This window comes from Miniopterus schreibersii (assembly GCF_964146895.1).
Source record: "Miniopterus schreibersii genome assembly, chromosome: 3".
NCBI lineage: Eukaryota > Metazoa > Chordata > Mammalia > Chiroptera > Miniopteridae > Miniopterus > Miniopterus schreibersii.
Window position 1 is genome coordinate 97,831,485 of NC_138103.1, and position 14,125 is coordinate 97,845,609.

Genomic DNA, 14,125 nt, shown 5'->3' on the forward strand with positions numbered 1-14,125 from the left:
AGGTGGGTGAGGGGTGCAGCCTTCTTTTGAAAAGTGGGAATGAGATGATTGAAAAAGGGGAGGTGAGAAAGGAGAATGGGCTTGACAACTGGAATGCCACTGAGTCACCAATCTTATCAATTTTATGCGAAATATGTATGTATGGAATTGAGAATTTACCATGAATTAGATTAGATAAGTAACTTTTATCTTAAAATGTGCCAGTCTCTCTTCCCCTTGGGAAGTCTTTTTGCACCCCATGGTACCCATATCCCAATTGGAAGGTTATAGATTTAGAGATCAGCAAGTTGACCAGTTGACTGGGTCCATCTGGAAAGTTACAATGAGGCTGCTCCATGGGTCTAAAGCACAACTAAAGGAGAAATGTTACAAAACTTTTGACTTGGTTCCACTACTACAGAGACAGTCAGTCTAGTCTAAAATGAGCCAATTTCTTTCTGCCAAGAAACATGAAAACCCCTCACAGATCGAATGTCATCGCCTGGGAAGTGAAAAAAACACACGTGTTCTTTGGCAGCACTTAGGATGCCTGTTTCACACCTGCATCTAGAACCACGGGAGACTCCAATTTACCAGGTGAACTGAAGAGAAGGTCCCTCCAGCAAAGCTGCGTTATGCTGAGATCACACACAAAAAGTAATTCCTTGCTTCTTGTACATTATTTGCAGCTGGTTTGCATTTATGTTTTTTTAATGAATGCTAGATGGGTTGGAGATTTCCCTAAACCTTTCTGGAGAGTCTCAGATGCCTACAAGACAACAGCCTGAAATGTTTGTGATACAATGTTTCTCCTGGCATAAGAGTTTAAATGAAGGTCCTTCAAAACAAACAAACAAACAAACAAATATCCTTCAAATGTAAAAAAAGCAGAGTATAAATTAATTACTGAGTACTTGTGACTTTCATGTATAAAAGGATCTGACTGGATATGACTATTGCTAAGACTTTTTGAGGTTTTCCAGACTGGATGGTATAAAAGCAGTTTACAAGTATGTTGCTATGATTAGGATGTTTGCATCTATTACCTCTATTTCAATATGGCCCCACAGCCCTGTGTTAGAATAATGGAGGTGTATAGTAAATAAATATGTAAAATTAACAGTATGGAAGACTATCATAAATATAATAAAGCATGTTCCATTGATACCTCTCCTTAAATATTAATTACTAACTTATAAAACATTTAGATAATAAATACTACTTGAGTTTTATTTTCTAACGTTACTTTTGCTTTGAAGTTAGGGTGTCAGCTGGTTGGGAGGGGTGATGTGCTGCTGTGGGGCTGGGCATGTGGGGTGAAGGAAAGGTAAGTGGCATGGTGGGGAAAATACAGGTTATGCTCCCTGTCATCACCCTGCCGGTGGTGAAACATGAGGTTCTTCAGGAGCCCGGGCCAGCTCTCTGGGATGCTCTCTGGCAAATGCTATATAACAAATTTCCTTTTCCCTGAACAAAGGAAATCAAAAGATGATAAATAATTGTTTTTCAGCTAAATGGGCCAAGATTTCTGTACCCTTTTCCTATAAGACACGATGTAAATTTGCATTAAGTGAGAATACATAACATATGTAATTCCCTGCTTCAAGCCCTTTTATTTAGATTAGGGAGAAAACTGTTTCTTGGATCCCAAGTAAAGCAAAATAAAGTAATAATGGGTTTTCACCACTCCCAGTCTCTCCCCGAGGAAAGCAGCAAGAAGAGTCGGAACTCATTGGAGCATGCAGTGGTCTGGTTATAGGTTTCGGCCCCATACCATTTCCACCAATTATTAAGAGGGCCTGCTGAGTTTGGAACCCCAGGCCATCTATTTGATTCAAAATTCCTACCTTTAGGCTTAAGGCCAGAGGCACTCTGTGCGATGTTTGAATGCTGCTTGCTTGGAAGGATTTTATAAAGTGAATAGAAGGTGTATGAGATGCTTTAATCTGGTGCCCGACTCTTGGCATCCTGGATTTTTCTCTTACGTGACTGAGGAGGTGGAAGTTTCCTCTGACTTAGAGAGAGAAGGCATCTCCATTTTTTACAGAAATCTTAGGAACGGTCTATTTCTATTTCTTTAGTGTAGGGTTTCTCAACTTCAGTACTACTGACATTTTGGGCCTGACGGTCCTATGCATTGTAGGGTCTCTACCCACCAGCTATCACTCCCACAAGCCTCCCCATCCAAACCCTTAACAGTTGTGGTCATCAAAATGGTCTTCAGACATCACCCAATGTCCCCTGGGGAGAATATCACCTCTGGTTGAGAACTGCTACTTTAGTCCCTCTGTTAACAGTGCTCTTGCCATTACCCCCATCTTCTTTCCTCTCCCCATCTCCATTCCCAGGACCGGAGTCTTGAACCTGAATTTCTTTCTAGGAACTCAGTTTCAGTCTTACCTGATGTCAATTAATAATATTTTAGAAAGCACTTATTTTCATTAGTTAATTTATTTACCTATGTATCCACCCATCAGTATTTGTTAAGCACTTGTGATAAACCAGGCACTGCTTTCAGGGGATGAAATAGAGCCATGTGCCATCTCTGTCAATATACTACTAGATGGGGAAGAGCTATGTCTCTGTTGAGGATAATTTGTCAACAAAGCGACCCAAAGTATCTTTACTGCTCAGAACAATGAATGGAGATTACGCTGTGGATGTCCGTGGAATGTCCTCTGACTACATGGAACAGAACTAAATATCAGGCTGGTATCACTCCCCCAACTCCTAGAACACAGATCTCTGCAAACCGTATCTATTCTGTATAACTCTGAGTTCTAAACTGCCCAAGACTGTATCAGAGCTTACCTTCCAGATGTTCTGTATGGAAAATGAGTGAAACTTCAGCTCTGTAATGAGAACCACAGTCTCAACACTATCTCCAGCTGTCATTCAAATGGCTTTCTCTGTCCTATTCCTCTTGGGTCAACTCCAGAATGCTGGAACCTCCTGAGAATTTCTAACCAGGTATAGATCCAGGAAAAGTTCCAAAGGAAAATAGTCTTCCTGGCAATTCAAACATTTGAACGGACTTGCCAGACCTACTACGACTCAATTTTAAATGTAACTGATCATTTCACCATTGCTATGATCTTCCAGAGGTTCATAAATGAGGTATTTTATCTTCTACTGGACTCAGACGTCATCATCTAATCTTGATAGTCTAGTCTGTTCTATAGACACCTACTGAGGTTAGGCAGTTGGTCTAAATTATTTTGAAATAATTACTGAGCTCTTACCCGCTTTCAAGCTCAAATGTAACTCAAGCAGAATACAGACCCATGGGCTGCTCTTTCTACCAATGAAAGCCCTGCACCACTTTAGCTGGGCAGGAGAGATGGAGATGGTTTCCCTCACCTTCCTCCAGAACATTCACGTGGAGTACTGACCCAAAGCCTGCTGTTCGCCCCATCTCGGACTCTTCCACCACTTGGTCACGGCAGGGCTTACGTGGATCATTTTCACAATTATCCTCATCTGAATAGTCTCCACAGTCATTGTCGTCATTGCACAAAAGTCGCCTCTTTATGCACCGGCCTGCAGTCGAAATCAGGAAAGACAGTGTGTGTCTAAGGCCAAATTTCCTCTCTCTGAAGTTATCAGGAGCAATTTCATGCTGGAGGGGAGGGAGCATGCATACAGTTGACTACAGAATATACAGCATATATAGAGCACCCATTGGAGGCCCCCTCACTCATGAGTGCACACAGAAACACACAATGAGCAGTCAGAGTGCAAGGATTACCTGAATCACATTTAAAGTAATTTCCACAGTCATCGTCAGCATCTTCACAGTTCTCAGTGGGCACACACAGTTGTCTGTCTCCCAGACTGGCCAAGCACCTTCGCCCATTAAATTGTCCAAAGGCCTCAATGCTCCTTGAGCGAAACTGCACAAAACCAGTTGGAAATGTTAGAATTTCTAATTCCAAAAAGGGATTATCATCTGAAATTGCACCCACTCCACTGCAGCCCTCCAAACCCACATGAGTCTACGGTTTTCAGATGGGAGCCACTAAGGCAGTCACTAATATTATTTAAAGGAACGAACACCTCACATTCTAGAGCTGGCAGTCTCTTCTACAGAAGATGGCTCCTCATGACGCTCATTTAGTGTGTGTGCAACTTTCAGATTACCCAGCAAGGTTACCCATATTCATTTAGAGATTTATCTTTCCTTCTCAGTTTGCAACTTGGTTGGAGGCTTCCTGCCTTATAGTCATTTCCTTGGAGATGCTGGCAATGCAGTTTCCATCTGACATCAGCAGGGAACAGCATTGAAGGCTTACCCTTTGTTCTAGGCAAGGATCACATGGCGACCATTCGCTCCAGGGGCTCATACGGCAGTCTATGGGCGGTGGAGCGCCGGTCCTTCGTTCTGGCTTTGTAGCATAGCTGAGATAACAGAACACATCAGTTTTTCATGGCCATTACGGATGCCTGTTTCCAAGAAGACCTCACAAAGCAGTTTAATTTATTTCTTATTTTTCCCCTTTCCAAATCATACTACTTATCTTTTTGTTATGTCTCTCGTTACTTGAACACTTGACCACATAACCATTTTGGATTAGCAGCTCATCTTTTTTGTTTAATTTTTGTACTGAATTGTAACTTAACTTTCAACCTAACAACAACAAATATGAGGACGGTGAGAAAAACTAGCCAGGCACCCTGCTAGTTGTCTTATATTGATTAGCCTTATATTGCCAGCTAGTTTATGAAGTCACTGAAGCTATACACCTTGTTTCACTTTGTACGCCACAGACAGTCTGGCAAAGCCTGGAGCTGCTGCAGATGCATGGCAGGGGCGTGGCCATTCCTGAAGCAAGCACCTCGCAAACCAGGCCTTCCCACCCCGCCTCCTGCATTTCCTAAACCGAAGCCTCACCGCTTCACCTTCCACCTCGGAATTCTTCTTCATCTTTCTGCATTTTAGCATCCTGGGTCTGGGCAGTGATAGCCTTCCCTCCCTCTCCCAGGCCCAAGCTCAGCAGTGCTTTCCTGGCTTTGAACTTTCCTTTCTCTCAGGTCACCATTTGGAACTCTTCTGGTTGCAACATCACCTCTCATTCATGACAGAAAATAAAAGGCCCAAACAGAAGCCACCAAACAAGAACCCTATCAGCTCCCGGCCTCCATGCCCCTGAGCTACCACCTACTCTTTTTACAGTGCAGCCTCTTACTCAAGGGGGGTGACAAGTTCAAACTAACCCCTTCACACAAGCTCTAGACCCCAACTCCTTTTTGAGACCGTGATCCATTGACTATCTCCTCCTTTTAAAACGCTCCCTCATTTCAGCTCCTTTCCATTTGTGGTAAAATGTGTATAAGTCTTTGACATCAAGTATAAACAAGCAGAGGAATGAGCCAATGAAAACCTCTTTCTGAACTCTGTTTCCTTTCAGCAATCACCCGTCTCCCTTCACAGTGACACTGAAAGAAACTGCTATAAACCTACTGCTCTCAACCCAAATAAAAATAGTTTCATCTCCTCCTTCAACCCTACATGACCCTTCTCCCAAATTCATCTTTTTAAAAATTTATTATTATTATTATTTTTAAAATATATCTTTATTGATTTCAGAGAGAGGAAAGGAGAGGAAGGGAGGGAGAGAGAGAAACATCAGTGATGAGAGAGTCATTGGTCGGCTGCCTCCTGCACGCCCCCAACTAGGGATAGAGCCCACAACTCGGGCATGTGCCCTGACCGGGAATCGAACCCTGACCGCCTGGATCCTAGGTTGATGCTCAGCTGCTGAGCCACGCCCGGCCGGGCCCAAATTCATCTTTTTAGCCAACTCTCTTGAAAAAGTAGTGTGCATCCTGTTTTCTTGTTCCTTACTTCCCAGTCACTGCTCAACCCTCCTGCCTCAATGACACTGCCCTTGCCAAGGTCAACGATGGCGTCCAGGTGGCTCATGTGGTTCCTTTCTGTTGTTATGTTGACTTCTTCCCAGAGGTCAATGCAGTTGACCACTCTTGCTGCTTAGAACACTCCCTTCCCTTGGGCTGAATGACACCAGGCTCCTTTCATTTCTTCTTTCTTCTCTGCCTTCTTCTCCAACTGTCCTGTGCAGACTCTTCCTCCTTTGATTGTCTCTGAAATCCTGTTTTTCCTCAAGATCCTGTCCTTTTATTTGTTTTCCTCTTTACACTTTTCCCAGGGCTTTGATTCCATGTATATGCTAATGACACTCAGAGATAAGTCTGCAGTCCACACATCTTTTTTGAATTTTAAAAGCTTGGATATAACTCCAATTGGACATCTGCACTTAAATGTCTTTGTGGCTCATAGAACTCAATGCATCCCAAAACCAAATTCTTTATTTTTTCTCTTCTCTCAAAGCTGCTCCTCCTCCTGCATTGACTATCTGGGTAAACAGCACTTCCATTTATGCGGTCACCCTAATTAGAGACTTGGGTATAACTTGTCTCTTCCTGCATCCCCCATGCTCATCTCCCATATCTAAGACTGTTGCTTATAGTCTCTTAAGTGATTCTCAACTCTATCTATGCTTTATCTCATCTAGTGTAGGCGTTTCTTTGGTCTACACTAACATGACATCCCTCCTCGATGACAACAGTTTCTTTCTAATCCAGTTTCCATAAATCATCCAGAGGGATTTTTAAAAAATGCAAAGTTGATCACACCATTCCCCTACTGAAAACCTTTCAGTAACTTCCCTTTGCTTTTAAGGTAAAGTTCAAATTTTCCAACATGGCGTGATAGGGAGAGTAATGACACCAAAGATGTCCATGTCCTAATCCCCAGAATTTGTGAAGACTATGTTGCTTTACATGGAAGAGGGACTTTGCAGATGTGATTAAAAGGAAATTATCCTGTATTATTTGGGTGGGCCTATTCCAGATATGTGAACTCAAAAGCAGAAAAGTGGTTCAGAGAGATGTGAAGACAGAAGAAGAGGCAGGCAAAATTCAAAGCATGGAAAGGGAGTCCACCAGCTGTTGCTGGCTCTGAGGATGGATGGAGGCCATGAGCCAAGAAATCGAGGCAGCTTCCAGGAGCTGGAAGAAACAAGAAAATGAATTCTCCCCTAGAGCCTCCAGAGAGAAACATGGCTCTGCTGGTGCCTTGATTTGAGCCCAGTGAGATCACTTCAGACTTCTGATCTATAGAATTATAAGATAATAAATTTGTGTTTTTTTAAGCCCCTAATTTGTGGTAATTTGTTACAGCTGCAATAGGAAACTAAGACACATGGTCTAGAGAACTGTACATGGCTATCTCCTTAATTCTTCAACTTCATTTTCTCCATACTGAACTTGAAATTTTCAAGATAAGTTACTTTTTTCATGCCTTCAGGCCTTCCAAACTGTTATTTCAGATTCACCATACTGATGTCATCTTGGACTTATTTTTCCCGAGAACCTTCTTTAATCTTCTGTGTAATTTACTTTTCTATGTACATATTTATATAACATCTTGTTTTTCCCTACCTCATAAGCACCTTTGCAATGATATGTTTCATTTAATTAATTTACCTTTTCACTCATTTGTCCATTTATTTATTGATTCATCAAATATTTGTTAATCACCCACAATTTGCTATGCATCAAGATATAATAGTGTGCAAAACAGCAAAACAAAATAAAACAAAAACCATGATCCCCACACTAACAGAGCTCATGTTCTAGATAAAAATATCAGGGAATTAAGAAAATTTTAAATCTTGTTCAGCTTGCATATATCAAGTTCCTAGAACATAGTTGGTGCTCAGTACATTTTTTAAAAAACAAATAAATGAATAACTAAGTGCAGAAGGGGAAGTCCTTGATCATTTTGTCTTGGACAGTTGGCCTGTATTTCTCTAGGTTATGATCTCCTGGTGAACCATCCAAGTTGTATTAGTGCGAGAATTGCTTGTCATTAATGTTGGCTTCATGACTGGAGACAACATTTTCGTAAGCCTGACTCTTTCCTACACCATCCAGAAAATCAGGAAGCCTGAAGAACATCAAACTTTCAAAAGTACAGATTAAATTGTATTATGCAGGCTGCCAAAACTTTTTAAAGAAACTGTTTTCCTGGAAGTCCTTGTGTATTTGTGTATATTTGTGTATATCTGAAACCACATGGCTGAGAAATTCTCTGCTAGAACTTTTCCATAAAACTAAGGTGGCATCCAGAACTCACGGCCTCATCGAGGGGCAATGGAAGAGTCCCCTTTAAGATCTGGAGCATTGGTTTTCAATATTGATTGCATATTATATGAAACATAGGGATTGTAAAATCATGATCCTTACTCCAATTTGAAAAAAAAAATATGCCAAGTGACTCCCATGTTCACACAATGTTGAGAAACACCAGTTAGCAACATCTGGTGGACATCCATGAAATCTGAAAGGGTGTTGTTCAAGTGGGGGGTGGTCATTATATCAAGAGAACTCAAGCTTGAGGTGACAGTTGACATGAAAATGGCACTGATCTGGTCTGATTGATTATAGGAATTACTCAAGGCTCTACCTATTAATGTCTCTATAGATTTTTTCAATATCTTCTAGTTTCTCCACTATGAGTGCTGTTGCCTTCAACTGGATTATCTGCTCCTGTCTATCTTTTTTGTATTCATCATTTACTTAGATGATCATATTATCATTTTAACATCTCCCTGTGTCCTCACATGATCATTCCTCTGTATGTGTCTGTGTTCAGATTCACTTTTCTTATAGGGACACCTGCCATATTGGATTAGAGCCCATCCTAATGATCCCATTTTAATTTAATAATCACTTTAAACACCCTATCTCCAAATACAGTCACTTTCTGAAGTACTAGGGATTAGGACTTCAACATGTAAATTTTGGGGGGGTACACAATTCAGCCCATAACACTCAACAAATACTGTTTGATAAAGCAGTTTCTTATATTTGTCTACTAGTTTTACTAGACAATTTTCAAAGTGCATTTTCTCATTAATCTTTTATGCCACTGAGGGTATTAGTTCTGTTTTACATATGGGAAACTAAAACCAGAAAATCATCCTACTTACCCAAAGTTGAACAGTTAGTACACAACTGGATCTAGAATCTTCACCTCTGTACTCCTAGTTCACTGAAATTTTGCCCTGTCTCCTATGCTACCTTTCTTCCCTCTGACTCACTCAAATACTCTTTGAAATAATCTAAAAAGCCATAGCTCACTCAATAATTTCTAGATGTAACAGTCTCATGATTTTTAGACATTTTGAGATAACAAGGACATTTGCATGAATAAGGATACATTTTTTTTTTTTTCAGTGCAACAGCTCCAGGTAAAGCACATCAATTGGACAACCTCATTCTTGCCTTGATGTGAGCAAGGAGTTATTTCTGGGGTCTCTGTCCTATTGCATTGACCTCTATCTCTGGTTTCATGCCAGCACCACACAGTTTCCATTATTGCAGCTTTGTAGTATAGCATCATATCAGGGAGTGTGATACCTCCCGCTTTGTTCTTTCTCAAGTTTTCCTTAGCTATTTGGGGTCTTTTGTGGTTTCATATCAATTTTAAGATTAGTTGTTGCCATTGGTGTTTTAATGGAGATTGCAGTGAATCTGTATATTACTTTAGGTAGTAAGGACATTTTAACAATATTAATCCTTTGACTCCATAAGCATAGTATATCTTTCCACCTATTTGTGCTATCACACACTGCTGTCAAAAGTGCAAAACAATACAAACCCCACAGGGCCATGGGGCAATTCCAGCGGTTGATTACCTTTTGACCCAGTTATATCGTTTCTGGGAATTAGCCCTCAAGTAAGATAACCTGCTTGCAAAATGATAGATGAATAAGGCTATTCATTACAACACTGTTTATACCACAAAAGACTGGAAGCAACCCAAATGTTCAATAAAAGACAGGTTATCTCAATGGTATAGCCACACAATGGAAAACTAACCAGGTGTGCAGGGAATGAGGAAGTTCCTTCTATACTGATGCAGAAAGGTCTCCAGAACATATAGTAAAGCTAAATATGAGATAGTATATATAATATGATACCTTGAAAAAGAAAGAGAGAGGGAAGATTACAAGCTAATAAAGGGGGCTACCTACAGGGGAAGGGTGGGGTGGATGCCGGGTGTTCTAAGTACTTTACAGATAGTCACACAGGTCTCATGAAAAGTTATGAGTAGGGAAATCAAGACTGCTTAATGTCTATCTCATTATAGTTTTGGTTCTTTGACCCATGTGAATATTATGCTATTTACAAATTAAAAAGAAAGGCATAATGATAGCTACATTCATTGCACACTTACCACCTGCCTGCCTGTCGCAGGGCTAAGCCCGTTGCTGGGCTAAGCACATTGCATCTATTATCTCAGGGATTTCTCCCAGCAGGTCACATTTTTATTACCACTTTTCAGGTGAAGAGCAGAGTAAGAGAAGTTAAGGAATTTGCCGAGGGTCACATAGCTAGTAAATCGTGGACCCTGGAATCAAATGCAGGTCACCTGGCTCCAGGATCTATGCTATAAGCTCGTACTGTATTAGCACAGTGGTTTCCAACACTTCTACCTTGAGAAACATAAGAGATGATATACCCCTCACAACCTATTCTCCAGGACACACTCGTGCTTGCAAACAAATGATCAATGAAAATCCCCCATGGTTCACCAGTAGCAATAGCTCTCAGTAGCTGTGGCTTCCTGAAATGTCTGCAGCTGCGTGATATCCCCTGAATGCTGGCCGTGACTCCATCCCTTCCTCTTCTAAACCAGAAAGCACAGCAAAGTGAAAGTAATAGCAATGTTATTATTTTAAAGGACATTTCACATGTATCAAGGTCTTACCATGTGGCAGGCACAGATGTTGTGAGTATATCACATTTATAACATTGAGCCTCCACAAGAAACCTTATTAGGTTAAGGGGTAAATTGTTGAAATTCTAACCCCCGCACCTCAGAATGTGACCTATTTGGAAAGAGGGTCTTTACAGAGAAAAATCCAGTTAAAATGAAGCCATTAGGGTGGGCCCAATTCGGTATGACTGATGTCCTTATCAAAAGAGGAAATTTAGAATTAGACAGACATGCACAGAGGGAAGATGATGGGAAGATGACCACGTGATGACAGAGCGAGATTGGAATGATGTAGCTGCAAGCCAAGGAATGCCAAGGACCGCTGGCCACCACCAGGAACAAAGAAGGATCCTTCCCAGAGTCTCAGAGGGCGTGCGGCCCTGCCCGCGTCTTGATTTAGGATTTCTAGCTCTAGAACGGTTAGGCAATACATTTCTGTTGCTTGAAGTCACCCAGTTTGTGATACTAGGAAATGCATACAATCACTGTCTCACAGGTAAGGGAACAAAGGTTTAGAGGGTCTGAATAACTTGCCCAGACTCACATGGTCAGTTTGTATGTCATGGCCCCTTGAACTGAGTTTGGGAAGTCTAGGGCTCCATTCTAATCAAATTCATATTTTAAACAATTCTTTGCAACTTGATTCTCTGGCTGAACCATGTGTCTCACTTCAGGACTGATCTGAACACTCTGTTTTGACCTCAGCCCTGAACCAAAGGGCGGAGCAGGGGGTGTTCGGAGCAGGGCAACCCTAACAAACTCTCGAGGGCACGGCGGTGGGAGCGCGGGAAGCCACGTCCAGCTGAGCAGTGCAGCTGCTGGAGCTGGGGGCCAGCCAGGGGGCTCTCTGGTCCTCCCTGAAGCAGCTGAGCATGGCCAGGACCTGGGGGGTACAAACTTCAAAGCAGCTGAAGCCTTCCCTGCAGCCTCTCATTTTTAATCAGCGGGAGTCACAATCCAGGAATGTGGGTTGTTAAAATTATTTTTTTAACTTAAGAAAGGGTCAGAGTAAGTACAAGAGGGCTTAAAGCAACTTCAGGAACTGGGTCCCCAGCTCTGCTTTGTGCCTGAAGCCCAGCAAGTTAACATATTATCCAAGTGGAACAATGCTGCTCAGATCACTTGGGAAGATGGAGAAATGGGTTGAAGGGAAGCCTGGAGGAGCACCTGACTCAAGCCCTGGCAGGTCTGTGTAGCATCTCCAGGTGCCCCCTCCTGGAAGATGAAGCCCTGTGAGCGAGCCATGTGCCCAGGGGGTCCAGGCAGAAGGCAGCCTCCACTGCAGCCATGAGGCAGCCAAAGAGATGCTTGAGATGGACATCAGAGTCCAAAACAGAATTAATTTAAACCGAGAATCAAATGACCAAAGAAGAATGGAACGCAGATCATAGTTAGGTCTGGGCAGAGGGATGGTGTTTGGGAAGATAAATTCCCCAGCTTTTCTATCAAAGCCCCAAATATTTCAATATCGTCATCAGATCAGATCATGCTGTGTGGGGTCACGTGGGTCTGTCCCCCAGCAGTTCTGGGTACAGTGTAGATGTTCAGTACTGTCTGGCTGGTTTGTTTCCTGGGCCAGCTTGGCATGGGCTTCCTGTTTCCAATTAGGGTCAGAGCAAAAGGAGAGAAAGTAAGTGTCTTTGCTGGGAGCATGGCCACCAGGTCTGCACTATGGTCATTCTTTCTGAATGGAAGCAAAGCCGCCTAACCCGAAGGACAAAGTGTGTGCCTTGGTACATCAAGGAGGGCGAGCAAAGGTGGTTAATTTGCCTAACATGGGGGCCAGTGGGAGATGGATTCAATAGTTCACTGTTAGACACTGAGGCAAAGCGTGGGAAAGATTGATTTCCTTAGCTTTAAACCTCCTAGGCATTGGACACTGATAAACCCAGGTTTATGATACTCTAGTAAAAATCAGCTGTCTCAGAGCTCCAAGTACTTAAAGACTGTCTGGGCCTTAGCATTTGACTACCTTGTTTCAAAGAAATCCTTGGGAACAGCAGCAGGGTTCCTAAATTGCAGAGACAAACGGAAGGGCGACTCACCTGGGAGTGGGCCCAGCTGTCAGGACGCTGACGTCTAACGCGCAGATCAACAACGCAAGAGCGAAGCCCCGGGTGGCCCACATCTGCTCTGGCCGGGCAGCTCCGAGTGGAATGGCCAGACAGGTCCCCGGAGGCTCTTTTTAGCACAGGGCGACCGTACGGGAACAATTGTTTGTTTTTGATCAGGTTTTGGGTTGAATTGCCTTCCTGGGTGCAAAGTCCAATCAAAGGAGAGACATTTCATAATTCTTGGCCTTCTGTTTTCTCGTATTGGCAAGTATGTCCAGGCAACGCGCCTGTGAATGCTAAATGGGCTGAGATTAGCCACAGGGCTGTGTTATAACAACAGAGCAAACAAATGAACAAACACACAAACACACCCTAGTGGTGCTCATCTTCAAGGACTCCAAGAGGGAACAGGGAGTGTGTAATTTGGGGAAAAAAGGTCTGTGCATGATTTCCACAGAGGCATAAACTCACAGTTATAATAAAACTGCACGGACTCAAGACTCTTCCATGGCCTCTCTGGACACAGCCAGGATGCCTAAGGACAGGACAGGGAAGCAGGCAGGGCTGGGTGATGTCTTATGCTAATTAGAATTAATGCTAATTGCTTAGGTTTTGCGATAATTGACTTGATAATTAGGTGTGACTGGAGATTGAAAACCTACCTCTGTCCTTGGAGTCTCACTGGGGGGGGGGAGATGGGGAGATGGAGTTGAGGGGGGATTTCTCCGACAACTGACCTGAATGCTGAAATGCTCTGTGGAACTCATATTTATCTTATTCCCCTGGTTCAGGGTGAATGTAATGTAGCAAAGTAATGGGATCAATAAAGTATAATAATAACATATTATTATAATTATCATGTCATAATTATAAATAGTATACTATACCTTTTTCTTCTTTGCCCTTAACATCTATCCGGTATCTGACATGTTCTGAAATGAGGTTCATGTTTCAATGTCTGTCTGGGGTTAATGAAGCATCACGATGCACTAGACTAGAAAAGTGAAAATAATAAAATTTTTCATTAAAAAACACTTAAGGGCTTCCAAGGAACAGAACAGATAAATGTTTTTGTCCATCACTCACCCCCAGCTGTGAGTAACTAGAATTCGAACTTGGGGTGTCTGGCTCTGCATCTCAGGCTCTTCCACTCACTGCAACATGAGCTCTGCTGTTGTTGTTATACTTATGTCATGTTAAACAACATGACACTGGAAAATGCCTCCCTAAATCCTCTCAGTTCCACGGAAGTAAGTGTTCAGTGTGGTACAGATGAGGCTCAGAG

The 14,125-nt window shown here is 42.4% G+C and overlaps 1 protein-coding gene across 1 annotated transcript in view; it reads right to left on the bottom strand.

Annotated features, from left to right (window-relative positions):
• Positions 1–12,987, bottom strand: part of C9 (complement C9) — a 40,346-nt gene extending 27,359 nt beyond the window's left edge. Inside the window, exons 1-4 of the mRNA XM_081131268.1 lie at positions 12,832–12,987; positions 4,272–4,377; positions 3,728–3,872; positions 3,372–3,519 (exon numbers count right to left, since the gene is read on the bottom strand). Coding sequence (XP_080987394.1) covers positions 3,372–3,519; positions 3,728–3,872; positions 4,272–4,377; positions 12,832–12,914 — 482 coding nt within the window. The 5' untranslated portion in view covers positions 12,915–12,987. The remainder of the gene's footprint in view (positions 1–3,371; positions 3,520–3,727; positions 3,873–4,271; positions 4,378–12,831) is intronic.
• Positions 12,988–14,125: the final 1,138 nt, after the last annotated feature.